Raw genomic sequence first — 27,476 nt, 5'->3', positions numbered from 1 at the left:
ACCACACCCACTAACTATATCCCACCCACTTTATGTCATTTTTATTTAATTATTTATTTATTTACTAGACATGACGACGATCTGCGATTTTTAGCGGGACCAAGCTGCTTGGCGATGGTCTTGTAGCCCATTCCAGCCTTGTGTAGGTCTCCAATCTTCTCCCTGACATCCTTGGACAGCTCTTTGGTCTTGGCCATGGTGGAGAGATTGGAATCTGATTGATTGGTTGCTTCTGTGGACAGGTGTCTTTTATACAGGTAACAAGCTGAGATTAGGAGCACTCCCTTTAAGAGAATCCTCCTAATCTCAGCTTGTTACCTGTATAGAAGACACCTGGGAGCCAGAAATCTGCTGATTGATCGGGGATCAAATACTTATTTCACTCATTAAAATGCAAATTAATTTATAACTTTTTTTTTAAATGCGTTTTTCTGGATATTTTTGTTGTTATTCTGTCTCTCACTGGTAAAATAAACCGACCAATAAAATTATAGACTGATATTTCTTTGTCAGTGAGCAAACGTATAAAATCAACAGGGGATCAAATAATTTTTTTCCCCTCACTGTACCTATAAGGACTGCTGCTGTATAGGAGGCTTCTCGTTGCAGAAGATCTCAATCTCCTCTCCTTTATTAATCACTCAGACTGTAAATTGTCACTTTGTAGCAAGTCAGAAGGTCAAAGGCTGGTGGCTTCACTTGTGCCTTTAACCACTTCTGGACCGGAAAGGATTTACCCCCTTAAAGCGGAGTTCTGCCACCCCCCCTCCAAAAATGAAAATTCAGCAGCTACACACACTGTACACATATTGTAGCTGCTGACTTTTATTATTTGGACACTTACCTGTCCTGGAGTCTAGCGATGTCGGCACCCCAGCTGATGTTTTCAATGGCTGTCGGGTGCTGCCGCCGCCATTGCTGGTAAGGGAACCCGGCAGTGAAGCCTTGCGGCTTCACGGACGGGTCCCTACTGCGCATGCGTGAAGCGAGCTGTGCGTACAGATTGGCTTAGCGGCGGGGGGTGGGAGGAGGGGACCTAACTTTGCCGCAGCGCCGGATCCCGGAAGAGGGGAAGGGGACCTGTCAAAAACAGGTACCCGTACCCCCTCCCCCCTGAAAGGTGTCAAATGTGGCACCTGGAGGGGGGGGAGTAGCAAAAGAGCGGAAGTTTCAAACACAGAGCGGAGACAGAGCTGTCATCCACCTGCTCAGTGGGGATCGGCGGATCGATACCCTGCTGAGCAAAACGGAGTCCACCGGGATCGATAGACAAAGACCGCGCATGATCAGAAACACGAAAATAGCCCGGAATAAGCCCGGCCGCCATTGTTTTTGTTTTCCACTATCCGATACGCAGCTACGCAACCAGGAAGCTTTTCCAGAATCGTACGAAAAAAATCTTAAGTTTAGTACGCATTGTTGAATTTGATATTAGTATCATGCAACAAAACGCCAACGATAAGTCGTTCGATTATCTGATTGTGTGTACGAGGCATAAGGCTGGCCATACATTATACAATTTTCTTGTTTAATTCCCTTTAGATTTACTTTTAACGTCATTAAGTCCGCCCACCGCAAATTTACTGCGGCAGGCTGCCTCTCCTGCGCAAACGATGCACGAGATCAGCGGCACCGATTGCAGCCGGGCACCCACGATTGCTCCCTGCTGACAGAGAAGGACAGTCTGCTGTTGTAAACACAGCTTACCGTTCTTCTCCCTGGAATGATCACAGAGTGCCTGTGATCCTTCTATATATAGGAACACAAATCTCTGTGATCATTTCAAAAGCTACACCCCCCCCCACAGTTAGAAAACACTGCCCTAGGCTCACACTTAACCCTTTGATTGCCCCTGGTGTTAACCCCTTCCCTGCCAGTGTCCTTATTACAGTGACAGTGCATATTTTTAGCACTGATAACTGTAGTAATGTCACTGCTCCCCCCAAAATATATATATATTTATTTTTTCCGAATTGTCGCTGTTTTTTTGTTTATAGCGCAAAAAAAAAAAAAAAAATTGCACAGGTGATCAAATACCACCAAAAGAAATCTCTATTTGTGGGAAAAAAGGATGTCAATTTTGTTTGGGTACAGCATCGGGCAATTGTCCTTTAAAGTAATGAAGTGCTGGAAAGGGGGGGCATAGGCTTTCCGTACCCTTTATTATACTGTACTGCTGCCCGTATGACTAGAGAGTCCTGGACTGGTGCATCGGCCCCTTAAAGCGGAGTTCCGGGCACAGAAAACATTTTTCACTAAACATACCCCCGGGATAGTCAGGGCTAGTACATTCCACAATGGCTAGCCTCTGATCTGTCCCGGTTCGCACTTACCTGCAAGAAGAAATACTCACTTATAAAATTTCCTCCACAGCGTTGCCATCTCTCTTGTGGGCAGCTGAAACCGGCACTATCCTCTTCGGCGTCTTCTTCCGCGTCCTCTTCTCTCAGAATGCGCCTGCACCGGCCTCTCTCGTCACTTCTGGCCCAGAAGCTGTTTAGCAGGGAATGCGGCGTCGCCCCGGAAGTGAAGTGCGGGGCCGGTGCCGTCGCATTGATTCCTGGGAGCGATGACGTTCAGCTCCCAGGAATCATCGCGAAGGAGGAAGTGACGGCGGAGCCGCGGCTCAGAGGGAGGAAGTACATTGAGATGAGTATTTTCGATCTTCAATTACAAGGTGAGTTTTAAAAAAAAAAACCTAACTATCCAATTCCTTTTCAAGTGAAGGTGAAGAAGCGGACGGGCACAAAAAAAAAAAGATCGATTTTGTGCTCGGAACTCCGCTTTAAGCTGTGAATCCAGCTGGAACAGGAGGCCTGTGATGCACAGCTCGCGGGATTGCCTTGGACTGGTCGTCGTCATTTGACCTCCATTTTGGGGCATCCATTGCTAGGCGGCACCCTGGCCGAGGTGGATAGATTTTACAGGATTGCCTCCTTGGAGGGTTATCCCTCTCCTATGTCGCCTATCAGTGGACATCTGGGCTTTCAGACCAGGCTTACAGACTCTCACTTTAGTCTTTTCTCCGCAAGCGGGTTGGTTCGCGCTGCTCGACTCCTGAGTCCTGGTGGGTGACGCGTAGACCGCATTCTGCCTCTTGGTCAACCCCCCTCTTCCCTTAACCAATGGCCCTCTCATCAACTCTCGCATTTCCTGCAATCTCTACCGCACCATACGTATTTCCAGCGCAATCTTCACGCCTTTTGAGGAGTTGTGTCTGGGGGAGGGTCCAATCCGTGGATCCCTCTCCAGCTCATACAAGCTCCTCTTGGAGCTCAAGGCGGGGTCCGAGCCCCCCTTTCTTGCAAAATGGGAGGAGGAGCTTGGGGTTACTTTTTCGGTTCCCCAGCGGGAGCGTATATTGTATTTTGCGCACAAGTTGGTGCTCAGTGGCAGATATCAGGAATCTACCTATAAATTGATGACCAGATGGTACAGAACGCCATCGGTGTTGGCCAAGTTCTTCCCTCAACAGAGTGATCGGTGTTGGAGGTGTCACTCTTCCGAGGGCACTCTCTTACACAATTTCTGGCACTGCCCTGTCCTTGCCTCCTTTTGGGGACCGGTGCTTCAGCTTGTTCAGAGGTTCACGGATGTGGCTCTGCAGCGTGATCCTAAAGCAGTATTGCTTAACCTCATGCCTATGTCGAAGAAGAGATACCATAACCATACCATAATAGATACCATAACCATATCCCTACTTAAACACCTTTTGAGTGCTGCCCGAGCTTGCATTCCGGCTATGTGGAAACAACAATCTGCCCCCACAGTTTCGCAATGGCTTGCCAGGGTGAACGAACTCGAGCACATGGAGGATCTTACATGTAATCTTCGAGGGACGAGGGAGGCTCACAAGACTAGGGGGATACATTGGAACCTATTTCGTGTCTCGGACGAGTATCTGCCCCACTCTGACCCTCCATAGGGAACTGGTGCCACGTAGGTCCTTGCTACTTTTGAAGCCCGTTTTGGGCGCCCTTCTTGCCAGTCAGATCCCTTCGAGAATCCCCCCCATCCCACCTTGGTTGGCATGGGGGACGGGGGGAAATCTACCTTTTTTTTTTTCCCTTCCCCCTTCCCTTTCTTTTTTCGCAATCTTTTTTCTCTCTCTCTTACAGCTTCCCTTCCCCCTTCCCTTTCGTTTTTCGCAATCTTTTTTCTCTCTCTCTTACAGCTTCTTTCCTTTCCCTCTCCACTTTCACACTTGAAAAAAAACAAAAAAAACAAAAAAACAAAACCTCTGGATGCACACAGGCTCAGGCCTCTACCCACTTGAGAGTTTATTCTTCTCTGTTGTCCATCACTAGTTGGTTTTCTGGCTTGACTTCGGAGACGGCCTTCCCAGGGCGAGTTTGCCTCACTCTTGCGAGGGCCTTGGGAATAGCGCGTACTCTGCGCAATTGTAATTCAAAGCAACGGTTCAACTTTATATATTTTTCATACTGTACGCTTTTGTTTAACCGCACTTTCGTGTTGTAACGGAAGACCTGTTGTTTCATTTATCTGCACATTTGCTTGATATCTGTGCTGTATTCTTTAAATAAAAAATTACAACAAAAAAGTAACGCAGTGCCGAATTGCAAACTATGGCCTGGTCATTAAGGGGGAAAATCCTTCCGGTCCAGAAGTGGTTAACTATGTAGTGCGAGGGCCTGATTGCAAACAAATTGAAAGTGTTTAGGTCTGACCTTCTATTATACGGTTTTGGTAAATCTAAAGGAAAGTTGTACAAGAAAATTGAATAATGTCAGGCCGGCCTAAGGCCCCTTTTAACACTTTTGCAGCCTAAAAGTCACCTGATTTTGCCGCAATTTTTTGGCTGCGATTTTGCAGTGATTTTGCTGCGATTTTTGCAATGCCTGTGTAATATTGATGTCTATGCACCTCAAAACGCATCACAGTCAGACCAAAGTAGTGCAAGTCGCACAGATATGAACGGTACTCATTGGAAATCATAGAGTATGACTTGTCATGCGACTTTGCAGTCAATGTACTTGCCTCTACTTTCAATGAACACCTTTTAACCTATCTTCTAATTCGCTTTGTTCTGGACATTAACGATAATTGAACGCAGTTGATAGCAAATGGGTTAAATTCTGTAGAAAGTCACATCCTCGATCTGGTATGTAGCGGTTAGAGAAGTTTCTAAGTATAACTTTGTGCACTGTATGTCTTTATTTCTATTTCTTCTATGACGTCACTTCTATGACCCTTTTAATCACTTTCCAATGCACCCTGACAATAACATTCTGTGTTTTGCCCACTTTGTAGGACCATAAAGTACATGAGAGTCCAGGAGAAGAAGGTAATGGACATCATAGGTGACATTGTGATAAAGTGAAATTTTTCTTGTATATTGTTCCCAGAGCAACCAATCAGATCATCTCATATTCCCAGAACATTTTAGGTGACCACGGGGTGCAGTTGGAAATTAAAGGCTCCACTTCCTGCTTTATTTTGTCAGGAGAGGCTTCAGTAAAGTCTGACTGTGACAGTACTCAGCGTCACTGGGAGTGAAAGACAGATACTTAATGGACACTGAGAAAATGGTTTGGGTCCCTTCAAATGGGAGAGTAATATTTATCAACAATATCTCTCAAGAAATATGAAGATTTAATCCCACTGTGAGACCTATAGCCTGTTGCCATTCAGTCTGTGACTCCTAAATACTCAAAGCAATGCTTAGATATGTATTCCATGTACTTCAATGTAGGAGGCGGACAGACTGTCACTGGCAGGCTCCCCCTATTGTCTGTCTATTGACGTGTGATGTGGATTGTGTTAAGTCTGTCTGTTTCATAGTTACATTTTAATGACCTCACATTGTTTCTGTCCAGATGGCTAGATAATTAGTTCAGGTTAATTCTATTTTTGTATTCAATTTCATCTGCATATGATAATGTAATCAGGCAACCCCTGACCTGTGTGTGATAATCGGATCAGGAGGGGGAGGTCCATGCTGTATATAAATTCTGTGTGACTGTTCAATAAACAGAGATTCCAGTACAAGCTAAGTTGTCAGCTAGCTTTGTATGTAGGGCGGCTGGGAAAATCTGGTATGTATGTTCATGACTGGGAGGAAGCCGTATACTGATGGAAATCCACAAGTACAGTGTTGGTCGGCAGTTCCATTACACTGACCTCTCGCCTCTGCTAGACTGCAGGAAAATGAGTCCGAGTGAAAGTGAAGCGGTGTCACACCAAACAGGAAATTGTCCATTACAGGTCATTTGTTAGGCAGAGAATTTACCACCGCAGGTCAAGAATACAAATATTGCAAGAACTTTGAAATTGATTATAAAAAGCACAAAAATTGGACATGTGGGCGTTTGTCACATCTACCAGTCCTTGGGTTGCCCATAAAAATACCGACAGCTCAAGTTCTTCTTCATGTAATCCCATGCCATGTAGGCCAAATGCATAAAGCTACTACCCATGTTCCTAGCTAAACCAACTTTAGGGTCTCCGCTCCGGCATCTATGTCCCTTATTTGGTGTGTTCCACTGAGGAATCAGGTCAGGCTAGGAGTCCACCCTGACTCCATGTAAGCTACAGAACAAGTAGAGAAAAATCTAAGCCACCACACACCATACAAGCCCAGCGTGTGATAAGTGTTAGCAGCCCCAAGCTAACTCCATCCAGGCCATGTCCCCAACATGTTTCACCCAGCCTACAGGGCTTAGTCATGAAGCCCCGTGGGTGGGACGAAACATGTCAGAGGAGGGGGTGTGGCCTGGATGGAATTAGGCTGAGGCTGCTATCACCTATTACAACCTGGGCTTGTATGGTGTGTGGTGGCTGAGATTTTTCTCTACTATGTTACCTTACTGTTATAACCTTATCTCCTAATACTGAAAGAAACTGAAAAAGCCACATAGGTTGTCAAATGGTGATGATCAGACTCTCTTATGATGTCTCAAATACAGGCATATGTCCTACTAGGGTGTCTCTTCAGAATCTCAGGCACCAGCAACCTCGGGCTTAATTCTTGTTAATCAGTGGAGACTAGAGCAAAGACACTGGAGATTGGCTGGAAGTATTAAGAACCAGCTTTGCTCAGATCTGAGTCTCCTGAGGCCCTCCTAGATCCCCCATACACTGCTAGGTAGTTGCCTGTACCTGAATAAATAAAGCATGGCCTTATATTTTGACCTGGGATGGGAGAAGTTGGGAAGGCTGATAGAGATTAGGGATGATCGAACGGTTCGGGTCGACCATCTGTTCGACCTGAACATTTTTGTGTTTTCGAAATTCGGCCGAATTCCGAACTTTTTGCGGTAAAAGTTCGGAATTCGGTCACCAGAACCGCCCAAAATGCAATGGGACAGGAATTGGGCTTTAAAAGCCCGTAATTGGCCCAGAAACATCAGTAAAAGCCAATGAGGGGGGCAGAAGTCTGCTAGGAACGTGATTGGAGTGACTACGGGGTCCAGAGGCCAATCAGGAGTGAATACGCCCCACAGTATACAACATAGCCCCGCCTAACCTCTAGCACTGTGATACAAAGACTTTTGAAGAGAGTGAAAGCATGTGTGTTTCTCCTGCTGCTTGTAAAGCTCCAGTGTCATTTTTCAATTATCTTCTGCTGTATGGAACTGTTCTTTTAGTGTAAGGAAGGGGATATGCAGTGTAGTTAGAGTACTATATACCACTATAGTTAGATTCAATAATCTAGTTTTTGTAGGGATACTTTTAAGTGTCAGGGTGACCGGAGTTTAGGGTGACCTGACTCTGCCATGCCTGGGTGACCGAACTCTGCCATGTCAGGGTGACCGTAAATTAGTTTAGGGTGACCTGACTCTGCCATGCCAGGGTGACCGAACTCTGCCATGTCAGGGTGACCGTAGTGTAGTTTAGGGTGACCTGACTCTGCCATGCCTGGGTGACCGAACTCTGCCATGTCAGGGTGACCGTAGTGTAGTTTAGGGTGACCTGACTCTGCCATGCCTGGGTGACCGAACTCTGCCATGTCAGGGTGACCGTAGTGTAGTTTAGGGTGACCTGACTCTGCCATGCCTGGGTGACCGAACTCTGCCATGTCAGGGTGACCGTAGTGTAGTTTAGGGTGACCTGACTCTGCCATGCCAGGGTATACACATATATATATATATATATATATATATATATATATATATACATACATACATACATACACAAATTGTGTTTTTTGATTCCTGAAGTTCGGGTCCCATTGATTTCAATGGGGTTCTGGAATCCGAACCAAACTTTCGGGAAATTCGGATGTTCTGGTCGAACCAAACTTTTCAAAAGTTCGGTCATCCCTAAGAGATCCTTGTGGTGTTTGCAGAAGACGCTTCATATGAGATAGCAAACCTCAAATGAAGCGTCTTCCGCAAACACTGCAAGGAACTCTATCAGCCTTCCCAACTTCTTCCATCCCAGACCAAAATATAAGGCCATGCTTTATAGGTGTGTTGATCAAAGAACCTTATCTGATGCTGTTCTAGTAAAGATGATACAAAGGTCTCACAGTGTCAAATGACCTAATGCCTTGATATTTTCACAAAGATTGAAAAATATGCATGCTCATAATAAAAAATGTTTGCCCCATCCAGGCATTCATGGTTGGATCAGGAAAGATCAGTTTGTACCCTCCTTGGGGTAAAGTCAGTTGGCTGGAGTGGTTTCCATCACTATAGATTTCCCTTCAACAGGCCACCACCCCCAGTGCTTGCCCCAACCTATAGGCATAAATATATAGGAGTGTCAACTTGCATATTACTAGAAAGCTCTTTCCTTAAAACTGTTTCACATTAGGGTCAGGTGGCCGCCATCCAATGTTTGTAGGCAGTTTCAGCTAGTAACAGTATAGACCAGGATCTGACATTGAAAAGCTTTACATGTTGGTAATTGTCACAACTCTTCAACAGAGAAACCCACCAGAAAAGACGAAGAGGTGACACAGGACCCCCCATCCTCTCAGGTTCTGATTCAGAACGTCCAGGACAGCTGCACTCCTGAGATGTTAAACCTCCTGGTGGAGAATATCAGTGAGAAGAATGAGGACACCGACTTCTATGTGGAGAGGATTCCAGAGATTCAATCTGCTGTGGTCACCTTTACTTCTGAAATTGGTGAGATATCGGTTTTATGGGGAAAGTTGGTGGACACGCTCATCTCCACCACTGAGAGGGTCTTTAGAACTCTCCGGTGGGATGACCCAAGTGGATCACTTGTATTACTTTTTACCCATTTTCATATCACATTTATTTCTTTGTTTCATGTATTTTTTTCTTAATGTAGTTTTTATTATATAACTTTCTTATTTATTTGAAATACTGGGATAGTTGTATACAATATTTATTTAGTATGGGCTATATACTGTCAGAATATTTATACTGCTCTGATATAACAGTGTCTCCATTTATGTAAATAAGCAAAGATCTGTAAATTAGGATAATCTCAACTTATTTCCACAAATCAATATGTAATGAATTCTTTTTAATCAATTAATTTCTTTTTAACAGCATATACCAATCTTAGTGAATACAGTCTACAGTAGGGAATATAAATAAGAATATTTATTCACAAGACATGTATTCACAATAAATGATTAGACTTGAGGTGACACAAAAAGATAACTTTACATTAAATACAAACGTAAAATGACAAATGCAATGTAATATGTAGCTTAATGATGAAATTAAAAAGAAAGCAAGATTATGTTTTCCCCAGGTATAGTAGAAACCATAGATAAGTGTTCTATACAATCAGACCACAATTGTCTGCGAATTGCGCAGCCAACAGTCACTCCGCTGCAGTTGGAGTGAGAATAGGCTATGCAAAACGGTAGACTAATATCGCTAATATTGCGCTAAATCTGATATTGATAAAAAGGTATAAAAACAAAAATCAGTTTTTAGAGAAAAATCTGATATGGTTCATACGGCTGGGACTGTAATCTCGTTACCCTTAAATATGAAAAATAAAACATATAAGGAAGGAAATAAACTATTGCAAATAATAATCAAATAAACAGCAAGGTATATTTACCACACTTAAGATGGCTGCTAGCTTAAAATGGTCATTACCAGAGTCCTTAAGATGGCTGCCTTCCCAAAATGGTGGCTAGTTAGGGAGGAGTTTCGTTTGGCGTCCTTCAAAGTTTCAGAGAAAGATTGAGCAAGATGGTGTATGTATAGATGAGTATATGTATGGATGTAAGTAGCGTGTGTGTTGTAAGTGTAATAAATGTTGTCGTAATGTGTGTGTCCTGTTACATCTGGGTTCCCTTTTTATATTGTGTTGAAGAAAAGACCAGTAAAATTACCATAATCTGAACCCAGAAGGAGGAACTTTATCCCCATTGGTTGGGATTACTTATCCATTAACTAGTGAGGTCATTGGCAACACCCCTACTAATCATCCAGTATTTTGGATATTAGAATTATATAATAATTTCTTCAATTAAGAATAATCATAAAAACAACATAAAAACCCGTCCATACTCTCATAGTACATGCATACATGTCCATCTAATATCTCCATCAAGTATCTTGGCAGGGATTGAACTTGGTAATGCCATTTAATAAGGATATATTATTAATACAATATATATATATATATATATATATAGATTGGAAATTACTGATTTACCCCGAGACTGCATTTAGCAGTAGTCACCAAAGGGGGCAGTATTGTATTACTCTTTAGATTCAGTATATAGAATACATTTGCACTATTTTTTTAAAGATAACCTATGACCTCTGGCTAGTGAAAATCCTTAAATAACTTGAATTCTGTCATATGCTGTCAGACTTTGTGTCTGGCTTGTAGGATTTATATTACATAGCCAAGATTGAAGCAATTCTTATATAAACACTCCCTTTACATGCCTTAAAATGAAGTAATTAGTTTCAAGACACATAAGTCCTTACACTTAAAAGAAATATTGTAATATATATATATCTATCCAACATTATATGAATTCCAAGTTCACACTTATTATATCAATAATAAAAATACAATGTATTATCGTTAATATACATCTTACATATGATGATGTTTTCTAAAACGTATTTTTAAATGAACCTTTAAAAAAAAAAATATACTGAACTTATTGTTCATTGTAAAATACAGACAATCAAGAAGACATCACCCCCCTTAAAATCTGGTGCCATCCTGGCTAGGCTTTTATCAGGTGAAATGTCACAAAGCCCCATTATTTACGATTTAAAGAAATACAAAGAAAATCTTCTGTTGAAAATATAAGACCTTTTTGTAAGAGACATCTAAAAGAACATGAACCTTCCATGATCTCATACAAGATGGTTGCTGTACTGTTCAGAATCTCTATATAGGACTGAATAAACATGGCCTTTATAATTCAATTTTTCTTTTTTTTTAATCTCCCCAATATTCCTGACAATACATTTAACCCAGGTCATACCAGATAAAGGGTTTAGGGCTCCATTCACAAAGCGGTATCTTACCGCAGCCGAGTAATGTGGTAAGATACTGCAAAATGCTTTTCAAAATGTTTTTGGGCATTCACTAAAAAACTTTACTAAAGTACGACATGCACTATTTTATGAAGTTATGTGGTATTTTAGTAGCGAAAGCTTGCTATCCTTAACAAACAGTGTGAACAGCTGGTTGTTAAGGAGCAGGTGGCCGCTGCCATCCCTAACAATCTGTAAACACATGGTTGTCAAGGAGTGGGCGGCCGTCGGCATCCCTAACAACTAGTAAGCACATGGTTGTCAAGGAGTGGGCGGCCTTTAGCATCCCTAACAACCAGTAAACACATGGTTGTCAAAGAGTGTGCGGCTGCCGGCGTCCCTAACAACCAGTAAACACATGGTTGTTATGGAGTGGGTGGCCGATGCATCCTTAATAACCTAGGAATCATCAGCTGAATGTAAAAAGAATTTACAGCAATGAAAAAGTAAGAGAAAAAAAACAGCGTGGCCCCCCACCTCCCCAATCCATTACAGGCCCTTCAGGTCTGGTATAGATTTTTAAGGGGAACCTCTATGCCAGGCATCACTAAATGGCGGCCCGCGGTCCGTTCCCGGCCCCCATCCTTCCCCCTCCCGGACCGCAGCTGTCATGCCATTTATCAGCCTGCTCTCCTTTCAGCTGTGATTTCTTTGCAGACTTGCAGGGCCGACAGCGTGAGTTCTGTAGGGAGGGCGGGACAGTTCTGAAGGAGGGCGGGAACTGCCCGAGGTGAACAGTCAGTGATTGGTTGCCAAGATGAATGGCAGTCTAAGCAACCAATCACCATCTTGCAGCTTCCTTCCTCCAGACCTTCTATGCCTCGAGTTCTCCTGGCTGTGTAAGGTAGGGGAGACGTAATGTAGGAAGGGGGAGAGACACTGAGTACAGCAAAGAAGAGTACTCTAATGTGTATGGGGGCTATGTAATCTAATGTGTATGGGGGCTATGTACTCTAATGTGTATGGGGGCTATGTACTCTAATGTGTATGGGGGCTATGTACTCTAATGTGTATGGGGGCTATGTAATTTAATGTGTATGGGGGCTATGTACTCTAATGTGTATGGGGGGCTGAGAACTGTGATATGTGTGGGGGGCTGAGGACTGTGATATGTGTGGGGGGCTGAGGACTCTGATATGTGTGGGGGGCTGAGGACTCTGATATGTGTGGGGGGCTGAGGACTGTGATATGTGTGGGGGGCTGAGGACTCTGATATGTGTGGGGGACTGAGGACTTTGATGTGGGGGGAATGGGGGTTAAGGCTGAGTACTATAATGTCAGGGGGGGGGGGGAACTGAATACGTTAATGGGGAGCTGAGGACAATGTGGGGGAGCTGAGTACTGTATTTGGTAGGCTGAGTACTGTGATGGGGGGCTGAGGATAGTAATGTAGGGGAGTTGGGTACTGTAATGAGGGGATAAGAAGGGTGTTGATGTTAAGGGGGTATGATAACACAAAGGGGGGAGGGAACTGTGATGTGCAGTGGACAATGTGGAACGGATGCAAGGATGGGATTGTGATATGGGGCTCAGTGTCACAGGTAGGTCAGCCCATTCATTTTAATGGGCTGCACTACCCATGAGAAATGCAGGAAAACAAGTCCCTGGCCCTTTTTTTAAATTGCGCAGCACCAAGCTGTGCTGAAGTGTGGCGTGTTCCTCTGTGGGCCGGGAACATGTGCAGTTTCACCTGCATTCCCCAGCTGCAGAGATGGGAACGCCTAGGAGAGGGTGCTGTAATGTAAAGGATCTGAATCAAATCACAAACATGATTCGGACCTCCGCTGGAAAAAGATTTTACTAAGCGGACCTCCATGAATTTTAATTCAGTACCCCTGCTCTATGCCAAAATTTTAAAATAAAATGGCATGGAGTCCCCCCAGAATCCATACTAGACCCTTATCTGAGCATGCAGCCTGGCAGGTCAGGAAATGGGGGGATGAGTGAGCAGTGCACCCCCCCGAACTATACAAGTTCACATGCCCTCAACATGAGGGGGTACTTTGGGGCAGGGGGGGCTCAAGAGAAGGGCCTCTTCCCACAGCCCTGGCTGGTGGTTGTGTGGGTCTGCAGATGGGGGGCTTATTAGAATCTGGAAGCCCCCAGATCCCAGCCCCCCTCCTCTATGTGAATGAGCGTAGGCTACATAGTATATTTGTGGCCATACACTGTACTAAGCGGCTTATTTCTGCAAGGGAGGATCATGGGTGTTTGCGACCAGTTGCAGTCAGGAAGCTTGTACATATCTATGACAGGCTGGTAAACGTAGAGGCTGTTTTCACATATCCACACACTGAGCAGGTAACATGCCGATAGGGATAGATGAACGGCCCTGCATTACGTCCAGTGCTGCTCATCTCTTCCTAACCAAATGTTATTGCTTGGTGCGCAGATACAGGCCAACAGCCACAGCAACTTTAAGCCTATCATTTACGAGGAAGATTTCGATTTTGGGGGAATTTCAGAAACTTGATTTGACAGCTCACCTGATTGGCTGGGAACCATTCAGGGATATTCCCTATATCACAGGGACAGGGAGAGTAGGAAAGGGGGAAGGGTATGCCTGTATATCAAGAATGATTTGCAAGTGAATGTGAGGGACAATATCACTAATGGAGCTGGGGAGGAGGTAGAATCCTTGTAGGTGGAGCTCCCAAGAGAGGAAAAAAATGGGAAAGTAATACTGGGCATATGGTACAGGCCTCCGAACCTGAGGAAGGAGGAGGAGGCTGGCCTCCTATCACAGCTTGGAATGGCGGCAAGGCTGGAAAATATCATTATAACGGGGATTTTAATTATCCAGATATCGATATGGCGGAAGGAACCGCACATTCGTCTAAGGCTCGCCATTTCCTAAATGTCATTCAGGATAATTTGATGGGTTAGTTGGTGAACGCACCAACAAGGATAACGCAGTACTAGACCTACTGATTACAAATAAAACAGACCTGGTCGTGGATGTGGAAATACAGGGCAACTTAGGAAACAGCGACCACAGGTGAATTACATTCAGTATAAATCACAGGAAAAGGAAACACAATGGAAATACAAATGCACTGAATTTAAAAAAAAAACTATTTCCCTAAACTGCGCTCTATGCTACATGATATTAAATGGGATAAAATCCTTGGAACGAAGGAATACGGAGGAAAAATGGTAGTGCTTTAAGAGCATACTAAACAAAGGTATTGACCAGTGTATACCAAATATAAAAGAGCTAAAATGAAACCTGGGTGGCTAAACTATAATGAAAAAATGCATAAAAATGCAAAAGAAAAGGCCTTCAAAAATATAAGGCTGAGGGGTTTTTGTCAGCATTCCAACACAAGAAATGCAATAAGAAATGTAAGAGCGCAATCAGGCCAGCTAAAATAGACCATGAAATGCATATAGCGGAGGAGAGTAAAAAAAACAAGACATTTTTTAAATATATTAACAGTAAGTAAGTGAGGCCAGAACATATTGGCCCCATAAGTGGCCCTCAAGCCCCACTTGAGAAGGGATATGATAGCGATATACAAATACCTTACTGGTGACTCTAGCATAGGGAAAAAAAACTTCTTGGTGGGACGGAGTATAAAAAGACAGGTGGCCATTCGTTGAAACTGAAGGAGAAGTGGTTTCACCTTAAACTGGGTAGAGGGTTCTTTACTGTCAGAATGGTAAGGATGTCAAATTCTCTTCCACAAGCAGTGGTAACAGCAGGGAGTGTCGCTAGTTTCAAAAAACTTTTAGATGGGCATCTTAACGATCACAACATACAACATATTGGATTTATTTTTGACATAAACTCCCACACACATCACAGATTGAACTTGATGGACTGGTGTCTTTATTCAACCATACCAACTATACTATACCAGTCGATCATTGATTTGTATAGGCTTTCTGACCATGACAGCACATACAATACGCCTGTGATCTCCGCTTCCAGAGACACAATGCTTTGTACAGTGTACGGCGGTAATCGATGGTATGCATGAAGCCTAAAATCATTCCAGAGGTTCCAACCCTTCTCCACTCTACCCACAGCAGAAAAGAAAAAAAAAAAAACGTGACTGGAGTTCTGCTTTATGTCTTTGGATATTACCCCTGTGTACACATTTCTTCAGTGAGCCGATTGGCTGATTGTGATTCCTCTTCTCACAGATATTCCAGACTTCATTGGAAGGTTTTCTGGAAATCGAAAAGTCAAACAACAAAAACTTAGAGCCAAATGTCTGGAGAACACCAGAAGTGTCAGGGTGGAGGGTCTTCCGGCCAACACATTGGAGGACTTCCTTGGACTTTACTTTGAGAGTGCAAAACATGGAGGTGGGCCGATAGAGGAGACAGAGTTGTTACCAGAAGAAGGTGCCGCCATCATTACATTCTCCAGTGCTGAAGGTAAAAGGTTTCTGTCTGTGTGTTTTGTATTTGAGGCTAAAATATTGTACGGAGTCACAGAGTGGAACTTTAGCCATATTTTCCAGTTTCGGATGGATTAAAGAAGAGTTTAAACCAATTTCAGGTTTGACTAGGGCAGAGTTTCTCAACCAGGGTTTTATGAACCCCTAATGTTCCTCCAGAGGTTCTTTGAGCAATGAGCAATTTCTGCCTCTCAGATAAGTTCCCACTGACACCGTTCATCTTTTTAGCTATCTGTAAGTGGGGAATTCTTCCCAATGACCACAAGCGTAAGGAGCATTCTTACCAATGACCATCACACTAATGTAACTGAGTTGTAGATACAGTAATTATTAGCAGGGGTTTCCTGAGACCAGAAATGTATTTCAAGGGTGTGTTGAAAATCTTGAAAAATGCTGGACAAGGGTGATTCTGGACTAGGGGTGGCCCTTGGTGGGATCCGGTCTTTTGTAGTATTTTAAAATTTTGCACCACAAAGTGCATTTCTTCATCTTTACTAATATGGGGGCTCCTGTTGAGGTCATAATATTATGGAGGCAGCACTGACAACTTGCTACAAGCCGTAGTTTCATGTAGTCCAACTCTAACCAGGGTTCTGTGGCACTCTAGGGTTTTTCCTGAGATTGCTAAGGGTTCCTTCAGTAGCATGCAGGGGGAAATCTTCCACCTACACAGACCTCCAATACAAGAGGACAATTTTCAACTGACCCAAGAAGTCATACCTACACTGACCAGTACTGTTAGGGGACCCCATACATTTATAAAGTCAAAGTGCAGCGCTAAACAATAAGTCCAGTAAATATAAAATGTAGCCAAACAATATATATCTTTTAAATTATAAAGTGAAAAAGTGTCAATTGTAAAAATAGACAATGGTGGTAATGAAGTCCATGTGATAACTGTAGAAGTCCACAAAGAAAGATTGTATCATGCAATGTGTTGGACCATAGGGATAAAAGAAGCCTCCACATTGTGTAACTTTAGGTTTTATTTAAAAAGTAAAACACATCACATCCAAGGTACAAGGGCCTTTAACAAAACCCAACAAGAAATAATGGAATGCAATCGCCTGAGTAGCGAGAAAACCAGACGCGTTTTTGTCCTTAAGGACATCATCTGAGACGCTGAGTCCATATTCTCTGGTAAGCAGAATATCCACATTGGGTGGTGGACTGTCACATATTGGTGATTGAAACACTGATGGTGGTACAGCTAATTCTCATCACTGTGTTTGCCCCGGGATCCTTATTCTTTCATTGTGGAGTTTTACAGTTAGTACATGGACTTCATGACCACCATTGTCTATTTTTACAAATGGCAATTTTTCCCTTTATAATTTTTTAAGATATACATCCAAGGTTTTACTGTATATTGTTTGGATACATTTTATATTTACTGGTCTTATTGTTTAGCACTGCACTTTCACTTTACATATATTATCGCAATGTTTTTACTATAAATGACCCCATACATTTAATTTTCCTCATTTTTTCTATGTTATTATTTATATTGTTTCAAGATGATTAATGAAAATAATTTTGTTGTTTACAGCACTTTATATATTCAATACTATTATTTCAAATATTATCCTTATACAGTTACCAGAAGATTATGTAGTGCTTACTCCCGTAGGAGTTGCTGGAATTTTTCCCGGGTTCTTTCCCCAGTGAATTGCCCCGCAGTCAGCACGCAATCTCAGCCACACTTTTCCTCAATAACCAGTCTAGGGTTGTTTTTGTTGTTTTTATTTTTTGGGAACTTGAATAGGGTTGAGGGAATTGAGTGGGATACTCCAAAAACAGAAACTATGTACAAGTTGAGGACAGTGAACTCCTTTCTGTAAAGTTGAAGCAGAAGTCCTTGCATATAGCAAACTGTGGGCTTGGCTTGTAATGGCTGCAGTTTAAAAGTAGAATTCGTTCTTTAGAGCACTAAGAGCAGAGTCCCTTCACAAGGAATCAGAAAGACTGAGCTCTTCAGGACACCACTAGTATAGGAGGGGTGGCAGCAGCCCCAAAATCTTTAAGATCTCTCACACCAGTCTGTACTCACAAACTGTCCAGGGACAGTTGGTTGCCTCCTTCTAACTTCCAAGCATCACCTTTCTCCAGTGATAGCAGACCAGATCTACAGCAGACAGCACCTCAGTCAGCTCTCTGTAGCTTCCAGGCCCTCAGGTCACCCACTTGAGGCATCACAAACAGTAAGAACATGGCAGCACTGCTCTGGAGGGCAGCAATCCTTCCAGACTGGACTTATCCTCTTCGAGGAAAAGACCCCAAGCTCAGTGTGCTCGCAGAATATATACAGTCTCCCAGCAACCTTCAAGGCCCTGCTCCCTGGAATTGGCCAGGGCTGTATAAATATTCATGCTGCAATCTGCATAGCTCCACACTTATGATCTAGAAAGCTCTCACAGATTTTCTGGACAGCAGAGGGAGTAAACAGACTAGCAGCAGCTGAGAACACTGAGCAGACCTAACTATTCAATGGCAGCTGCACCGAATACAGTGAGCAACTAAATATACTGAACACGGGATTTGCAACCACACTGAATACAGTGTGACAAGCTAAATTTTACCGATCAAAAACACAGCTGCACAAAACACAGTGAGCCACAGTAAATCTATCTATGTAAACCTGGCACCTATCTGGGAGGGTTCTACATTCAGATCCCCCCCCTCCCCAGCCAAAATAGGCCATGTCCCCATTGGCCTGAGCAAACAGCTTCTAACAAAAGCTTTTTACAAAAGGATAGAGTATCCCACAAAGTTGGAGGGGAAAAGGGAGGTTAACAATTAACAAAGGACAAGTGGCACTCCACTAATTGGCAATCAGGAGTATATACAAATAAATTAGCAGTAGTAAAATACTTTCTGTGCAAAATACATACACACCATATGCGACTTATCTGGTAGAGTCCTACCAATATTCTCGAGTACTAGCAACAAGTTGCCCCCTTCCCCCGCCAAAAAGAAAAGGAGAGGGGAGAGGTGGGGTGACATAGCAAACTTTTACATACTGTGACAGGAAGTCAGGTAAATCTGGGAATGTAGTCACAGGAAGGAGATACATTTCCACCTGATTTAGAAAGTTCACTGATACTATAGGGTGTTGGCTACAGAGCTAGCCAGCAGGAAGTTGAAAGGCCTTCACCTGTTCAGAATGAGGGAGTTAAGGCTCTATAATTTGTTCAGAGAAAGTCCTATTGATTGCTGCCTCCTGTCGCCGTGTGGGCTGGGAGAGGAAGGCAGACAAACGGCTGCCTCCAGAAGCTGTGTCCTGAAGCCATGTGGGCTGGGAGCAGGAGGACAGTCAGCGTGTGCCTCCCGACAGGATGTGTGGGCCTGGGAGAAGACCCCCCGGAGTGATGTGTGCCCGGGACGGTAACCAAGGGTGAAATCGTCTCAAAGGTGAGAAGACGAACTGTTGATGTGAAAGAAACAAAGGACTGTGTTGCCCTGTGAAGCTATTATAAAAGGACTATTGAGTGTCCGCTGTAGGACAAGGAAGTCTGCCCGATGGTAGGTTGGAGACAGACACTTAGGCAGGTTCCAGTTGTGAGAAGGTAGCCGCCCACAGAGGCAAGGATTTATTTTCTGTTTTATTTTATTTTGGATGTTTTGCTGCATACAGCCTGGTGAAAAAAACACCATTTAATAAACCACACTGTTTGTTTGCAAGCACTTGTCGGCTACCTCTCTGGGAAAACGCACCCCCCAAGGGGTCATCCACACCCGCCACCGAGCTAATCCCTCACATATGGTGGAGGTATGCAGTGGGCATAAGCAGAGATCCCTGCAAGGAAGTGCAAATGTTTGATGAACTTTATCTGGTGCATGAGATTGCACAATCTATGTGTGCAGGAGAGAAGATCCTGACAGAAAAAAAAAAGTGTTTTAAAGAGACAGCAGTCTCAAAATTATTTGATGAACTTTGTTGTGTCTGGTGCAAGTGACTGCACAAACTGTGTGCGCAGGAAAAGAGATCCTGCAAGAGAGAGAAAAACTACATGTGTTGAAGAGACAGTGGTCTGAAAATTGTTTGCTGGACTGTGAAAAATTTGTTTGTGGAGTTATTGAAGATGGGGCGGTCCAAACGCCTGAAAAATGCAAAGATAGATGAAATGAGAGACCGGATTCTATGGATGGAGGGGATGTTGCCGTCTGAACCAGCCCCATCCATGCCTAAAGAGAGTCTACTAAAGAGGAAGGTTGTTGTCCCTAGCAACACTGATGAAACTGCTATGGAGACGCAGTGTGCTCAGATGAAAAGTAAACTCAAAATGGAGGAGATGTTGAAACAACTGATTATATCAAATACAGCTCAACAGCAGGCAAATGCAGCTCAACAGCAGGCAAATGCGGATTTTCAGCGGAGCTTTGCAGCTCAACAAAAGGCTCATCAAGAGAGCATGGCAGGCTGGAAACAGAGACGCCAGCAGCCAATGGAGGCCATCGGTTTGGAGGAAACCGAGTATGTGTGCAGGGCTGAGTTGGATGCCTTGCAACGGAAAATGGAAGAAAAGGAACAAGCCTTGGAATTGCTTAAAATGGAGCATAGAAACTTGCAGGAAACAAATGAACTACTCAAGTCTCATGTGTCACAGTGGGAAGAATCCACTGCTCTTCTTTTGGTCGAGTTGCAAAAACGCAGAGAGACTATAATGGAGAAAGATACCATCCTCATGGAAAAGGAAAGTGAAATTCAGACTTTGCAGAAGCAAAGTATGGCTGATATGTTGGAGTTGCGTAATCAGCTGGAAAAAAGTCTTCAGTCTTTGGGAGCTACAAAAATAGACCTGCAGGAGTCGCAGGAACAGAATGTTGCTCTGGAAGCGACATTGTCTCTCAGCGACAAAGAGAAAAGTGAAAGAGAGGCTAAATTACTGAGTACTGTGTATGAGCTCACTACCTTGAGCAATGTGGTAGATGAATTGCGTGCGGACTGTGAAAGTTGGAAAGATGAAGCCCAACGTGTCCAGCAGCAGTTAAAGGAGAAAGAAGCCTGTGTGGCAGAATTACATTCTTATCCTCAGATGCTAGCCAGTGAGGTGAAAGCTCTTATGCAGGGAAAAGGAGATTGTGAACATAAGAGGGAAAAAGTAGAGGCACAGCTTCTGGAATCGCAAGTCAAGGTGTCAGAAGGTGACCGATTGTGTGCTAAGCTGTCAGAGAAGGCAAACCGATTGCAGGTTGAGTTGGACAGTGTCACAAATCGGCTTTCTCAAGCAGACCGCAAATCTAGAGAAATTGCGGAAGATTTTTCTATCTTGGAATCGCAGCTGCAAGACACGCAGGAACTCTTACAGGAAGAGAGGTGTCAAAGGCTGAGTTTTAGCACAAAGCTCAAACAAATGGAAGATGAGAAAAATGGCTTCCTGGAACAATTAAAAGAGGAGGCGGAAGCAAAGAAAAACCTATCAGAGCAAGTCGCAACATTGCAAGCTCAGATAGCGGATATGAAAAAACGCATGGAAGAAAGCGTTGGTTCATTACAGTGTGTTGAAGATGTGAAAAAGAAGTTTGATCAGATGCTTGGTGAAGAGAAGAATGTGTCTGCAAAATATGCAGAAGAACGCGCACGTGCAGAAACGGAGGTGCGTGATAACGAGAGCAAAGCCCTGTTCTTGGCTCGCTCTTTGGAGGAAGCTCTAGAGTGTAAGGCTGAACTAGAAAGTGTTAAACAGCTGCGTACAGAAATGGAAGAATTGGTCAGCTCCAAGGATGATGTTGTGAAAAGCGTTCAGGAGCTAGAAAAGTCTAAGCGAGCCTTAGAACAGCAAGTAGAAGAGATGAAGATTCCGTTGCAGGAACTGGAAGAGGAATTCCAGGCAACAGAGGATCTGTCCCAAAGAGGGGATAGTGTGCCTGATGCAGTTTTTAAAAGGATCAGTGTTTTGGGGTCTGTCCTGAGTGAGCCTCAGAAATGTGACGACATGTGGCTTGAATCACCCCTTTGGAATAAACCGTTCCTTCAAAAACTTCAAGCATTGGAAAATGTATCATTAGAACTTCAGCAAACAAAGGAGCTGTGTAAGAAATGTGATGATTTCTCAGTTCAGGCTGAAAACCTAGTGGAGAAAACTAAGGCTGTTGGTGAAAACGTGAAGCAAATGAATAAGTGCCTTTCAGGGAATATTTCCAAAATGGAACTGGTGAAAGACGGGTGGCAGAAGTTTGATCGTGATCTTGAGATGCATTCCATGTGGAATTCAGATAGAGAAAAAGAACTAGGTGACCTTGAGCGGTCAAATAGTTCAGCAGAAAGTGCATTGAAGAAACCTGTAAAAGAATGTGTTACAGTTCCATGCTTCTTCACTGATGCAGAGAGGAGGTCTATAATGGATACCACCCAGATCGCTGGGTTCAACTGTGTTGTTGCCTTTGACCCCTATGTTGGTGGAAGGAAAGTTGATGATGTTCTGGTTGGCTTCTTCTGTGAAGAGTTGGGCAAGAAATATAAACTGAATATCAAATCAAATAGTAAGCCTTTACTGCGACTCGCTCAGGAGGGCGAAAAGTTTAAGAAGTTGATGAGTGCAAATGCTTCAGATCTGCCTATGAATATGAAATGTTTGGTGAATGATATTGATATCTCTGGGAAAAGGAACAGGGGTCACTTTGAAGAAATGTGTGACAGCCTGTTGTCTCAATTGGAAAATCCTCTGCACAGCATCTTAGAGCAAGCAAAGCTCAAGAAGGAAGATCATTCCCTTTTACAACAAAAAGTCAATGATTGTGTACAGATGTATGGAGAGGCAACTCAAGTCACAGAGGGATGTCAAGAGTCCCTACTTGGAACAAAGCTTAGTGAAGCAAAGGTTCTCAAAGTTTTGTGGAAAACATTTATGGATTGCAGAGAGAGGCGTCTTAAGAATGTTGAAGACATTAAGACTAGCCCAATTGAGTTGCCTATGGATCACGGTCCTCCATGGTGGATTGGACAGACGGTTATGAGGGACAAGCTGTCTGACATTTATGAGAAAGCTGTCAATGAAGATGACAGAAACGAGAAGGAGCAAAATGATGCCAAAAATGCAGTTGAAGAATGTGTATATGAGATGAGAGACAAACTGTGTGGCATTTATGAGAAATCCGTCAATGAAGATGACAAAACAGTTTCATCCGGAAGCTTGAGGATAATAGGAGGCTTATCAGTGAGTCAGCAGTGCCTGACACATGCGTGCCTGGAAATCTGTGTCCCAACCCTAGGATTGAAACAAGAGGGGGGGGTATGTGACAGGAAGTCAGGTAAATCTGGGAATGTAGTCACAGGAAGGAGATACATTTCCACCTGATTTAGAAAGTTCACTGATACTATAGGGTGTTGGCTACAGAGCTAGCCAGCAGGAAGTTGAAAGGCCTTCACCTGTTCAGAATGAGGGAGTTAAGGCTCTATAATTTGTTCAGAGAAAGTCCTATTGATTGCTGCCTCCTGTCGCCGTGTGGGCTGGGAGAGGAAGGCAGACAAACGGCTGCCTCCAGAAGCTGTGTCCTGAAGCCATGTGGGCTGGGAGCAGGAGGACAGTCAGCGTGTGCCTCCCGACAGGATGTGTGGGCCTGGGAGAAGACCCCCCGGAGTGATGTGTGCCCGGGACGGTAACCAAGGGTGAAATCGTCTCAAAGGTGAGAAGACGAACTGTTGATGTGAAAGAAACAAAGGACTGTGTTGCCCTGTGAAGCTATTATAAAAGGACTATTGAGTGTCCGCTGTAGGACAAGGAAGTCTGCCCGACGGTAGGTTGGAGACAGACACTTAGGCAGGTTCCAGTTGTGAGAAGGTAGCCGCCCACAGAGGCAAGGATTTATTTTCTGTTTTATTTTATTTTGGATGTTTTGCTGCATACAGCCTGGTGAAGAAAACACCATTTAATAAACCACACTGTTTGTTTGCAAGCACTTGTCGGCTACCTCTCTGGGAAAACGCACCCCCCAAGGGGTCATCCACACCCGCCACCGAGCTAATCCCTCACAATACATAATCCTAACTAATCTTTATTGCTTAATAAGCACACACAAGTATTTACCATTATAGGTTAGTACTGAAGCTGAAGTTCTTCACCTAGCAGAAAGCAGAGTTAGTACATTCTAACAAACTAATATGTAGAACCTACTTATCAGGATGAAAATGGAAGCATCATGCCTGCAGGGATAACCCTCCAAAAGTTCACAATATTAAAACATAACATTCCTGACCCTAAATGTTATATCTGAATGCAAAACTGATGCAGGTGTGCGCAATCAACTCTAAGCACATAAACCACTATACCAAATACCATCACTTCCTACTCTTAGCAAACTGCCCCACTCAGTGGCAAACAGACACTCCTAGCTAGTCTAATTTATCTAGACATCTTCAATAAACATATCTTGCTTTGAAGATTGCTGCTTCCGTATTTAGGAAATAGATTCAATGTTGGCATACATATAAACTCTATTAATGCTGTGTTCAAAAATCTGGACCCCCGCATGCCACAACAGGAAAGGCTATTTGTAATGGAATGATAGCTTCAGGCAGGAGAGACCATGAATATGTCTATCACTCTGTTTCATAGAAGGGGTATAACATCCCGAGCTCCATAAGCCCTCAGTAACTGCAATGTGCCGACATCCTGCCATACATATATAATAGAGTATATATGTATGCCAACATTGAATCTATTTCCTAAATACGGAAGCAGCAATCTTCATTCAGTATCTGTGCCGTCACAATCCTGTCATCTGATCTGAGTCATTATCAACAAAGGAGAAATACCGGTCTGTTATGGTCTCTCAGGCCCTGAGGAAGCTTTGAGCGAAACGCGTCGGCTTGCTGGGGACCTACATTGACCGATTCCACCGTGAGACCCACTCTCCATCCTACACAGGCTTTGATCTTGTTTCCCTTATGGGATGTATTTCTATGTTGCTAATGACCCATTTTGCTTGATTTTATTCATTTGTATGTTAAACTAAATTTATGATGCATGGCGGTCCATGCGTTTTAACGTATGTATAAATAAAATGTTATTTGGTTTTATAAACTGGTTTTTGGTCTGATCCTTCTACTCCCACTGGCCTGCAAAGCCCCATCTTTTTATTTCAATTTATTGAATTAGAGCTCCTTAGCCAGCGACACTTAGCAACAAATAGCAACAGAAGATGTGGGGTTCAGCTCAACTGACATTTGCAGTGCTGCCAGCTCTGCAGCATTAAGAGCACCAACTCCTTTTCAACTTAAAGTAGTAGTTGAACCTTGGCAAGAGATCCTTCCCCTGCTGAGCAGAAAGTAACTTCAAGAGCCTCCTGTATTGAGCCATTGCCCTTCTCTAACAACAGCTCAAAACTATGTCTCCTGATAATTAGCAAGGGTTGCCCCCTCTGTTGGACAACAGTTCAGTTCCTGATTGTAGGACTCAGCTGAACTCACTTTAGCATGGAATGTCCAAGCATGAGCCAAGGTACCCCTATTAGTGGAAGGGATTATGAAACAGGGGATTTGTCATTTTGAGTTGCAGTTCAGATCAATACTTGAACTTGAAACTTGAAAACCAGACTGGAGAAGCTTTCGCAGAAAGTCTTTCCTCCTCTGCATTTGTGTAGAACTTTAGTGACAATTCCCTTTTAACACGACATAAACTCACTCAGACTTAACTTCAGCTGCACATCCACACAGGAGCTGAAGCACTCTTCTCCTTTAAGTTGCAAGGATAGTAGGGAAGGAGTTTTAGAATAAGGGGGATTACCCCTTTAAGTAACAGTTTACAACTTGAGAACTTGATGAACTTTCTGGAGAAACTTGACAGAGGGTTTGTCTCCTCTGTGCATATGTGGAACAGCAGCCTACATAAACTTGACTTAATGACAGGTAGTGGCTACTTTAAACTTGACAGTTCAGCTTTCTGCAACACAAGGCCCATCTCAAAGTAGAGCACACAGACTTACAGGTACACTCCCCTCTGGATCCTCAATGATAGAATTCAGGATTTGCAGCTGCTTCTTGAGTCAAAGTCACAGGTCCTGACAGCTGAATTGGACTGCAGGTAAATTAGCTGGCAGACAAAACCTGTTTTCCCACCACGATTGTTCCCCACCAGCTCACCTGTAAGAACTTTATTACCCAACTCCTTCCGTGTGGGAAAAAAACCCATTAAAAAAAGTTATAAGTTGATTTGCATTTTAATGAGTGAAATAAGTATTTGATCCCCTATCAATCAGCAAGATTTCTGGCTCCCAGGTGTCTTCTATACAGGTAACAAGCTGAGATTAGGAGGAATCACTTAAAGGGAGTGCTCCTAATCTCAGCTTGTTGCCTGTATAAAAAACACCTGTCCACAGAAGCAACCAATAAATCAGATTCCAATCTCTCCACCATGGCCAAGAACAAAGAGCTGTCCAAGGATGTCAGGGAGAAGATTGTAGACCTACACAAGGCTGGAATGGCTACAAGACCATCGCCAAGCAGCTTGGTGAGAGGGTGACAACAGTTGGTTCGATTATTCGCAAATAGAAGAAACACAAAATAACTGTCAATCTCCCTCGGTCTGGGATTCCATGAAAGATCTCTCGTGGAGTTTCAATGGTCATGAGAATGGTGAGTAATCAGCCCAGAAATTGACGGGAGAATCTTGTCAATGATCTCAAGGCAGCTGGGACCATAGTGACCAAGAAAACAAATATTAACACACTAACATACTACTCCCTGAAAGACTGAAATCCTGCAGCACCTGCAAGGTCCCCCTGTTCAAGAAAGCACATGTACAGGCCCTTCTGAAGTTTTCTAATGAACATCTCAATGATTCAGAGGAGAACTGGGTGAAGTGTTGTGGTCAGATGAGACCAAAATTGAGCTCTTTGACATCAACTCAACTCGTCATGTTTGGAGGTGGAGGAATGCTGCCTATGACCCCAAGAACACCATCCCCCACCGTCACACATGGAGGTGGAAACATTATGCTCTGGGGGAGTTTTTCTGCTAAGGGGACAGGACAACTTCACTGCATCAAAGGGATGATAGACGGGGCCATGTACCATCAAATATTGGGTGAGAACCTCCTTCCCTCAGCCAGGGCATTGAAAAAGGATTGTGGATGGGTATTCCCGCATGACAATGACCCAAAACACACGGCCAAGGCAACAAAGGAGTGTTTCAAGAAGAAGCACATTAAGGTCCTCAAGTGGCCTAGCCAGTCTCCAGACCCTAATCCCATAGAAAATATGTGGAGGGAGCTGAAGGTTCAAGTTACCAAACATCAGCCTCCAAATCTTAATGACTTGGAGAGGATCTGCAAAGAGGAGTGGGACAAAATCCCTCCTGAGATGTGTGCAAATCTGGTGGCCAACTACAAGAAATGTCTGACCTCTGTGATTGCCAACAAAAGTTTTGCCACCAAGTACTAGGACATGTTTTGCAAAGTAGTCAAATACTTATTTCACTCATTAAAATGCAAATCAAATTATAACTTTTATGAAATGAATTTTTCTGGATATTTTGTTGTTATTCCGTCTCTCACTGGTAAAATAAACCGACCATTAAAATTATAGACTGATATTTCTTTGTCAGTCGTAAAAAATCAGCAGGGGGTCAAATACTTTTTTCCCTCATTGTATATGCAAATTCTACTAA

The 27,476-nt window shown here is 43.4% G+C and overlaps 1 protein-coding gene across 1 annotated transcript in view; it reads left to right on the top strand.

The window, feature by feature from the left end:
* Window positions 1–27,476, top strand: part of LOC309558761 (protein mono-ADP-ribosyltransferase PARP14-like) — a gene marked incomplete at both ends in the record, with an annotated part of 86,823 nt that overhangs the window by 4,725 nt on the left and 54,622 nt on the right. Inside the window, 3 exons of the mRNA XM_082261809.1 lie at window positions 5,272–5,305; window positions 8,892–9,095; window positions 15,612–15,848. Coding sequence (XP_082117935.1) covers window positions 5,272–5,305; window positions 8,892–9,095; window positions 15,612–15,848 — 475 coding nt within the window. The remainder of the gene's footprint in view (window positions 1–5,271; window positions 5,306–8,891; window positions 9,096–15,611; window positions 15,849–27,476) is intronic.

Source organism: Pelophylax lessonae (assembly GCF_965119305.1).
Source record: "Pelophylax lessonae genome assembly, chromosome: 6".
Lineage (NCBI taxonomy): Eukaryota > Metazoa > Chordata > Amphibia > Anura > Ranidae > Pelophylax > Pelophylax lessonae.
Note: the sequence above shows the minus strand (reverse complement) of the source record. Positions and strands in the feature narration are given on the sequence as shown.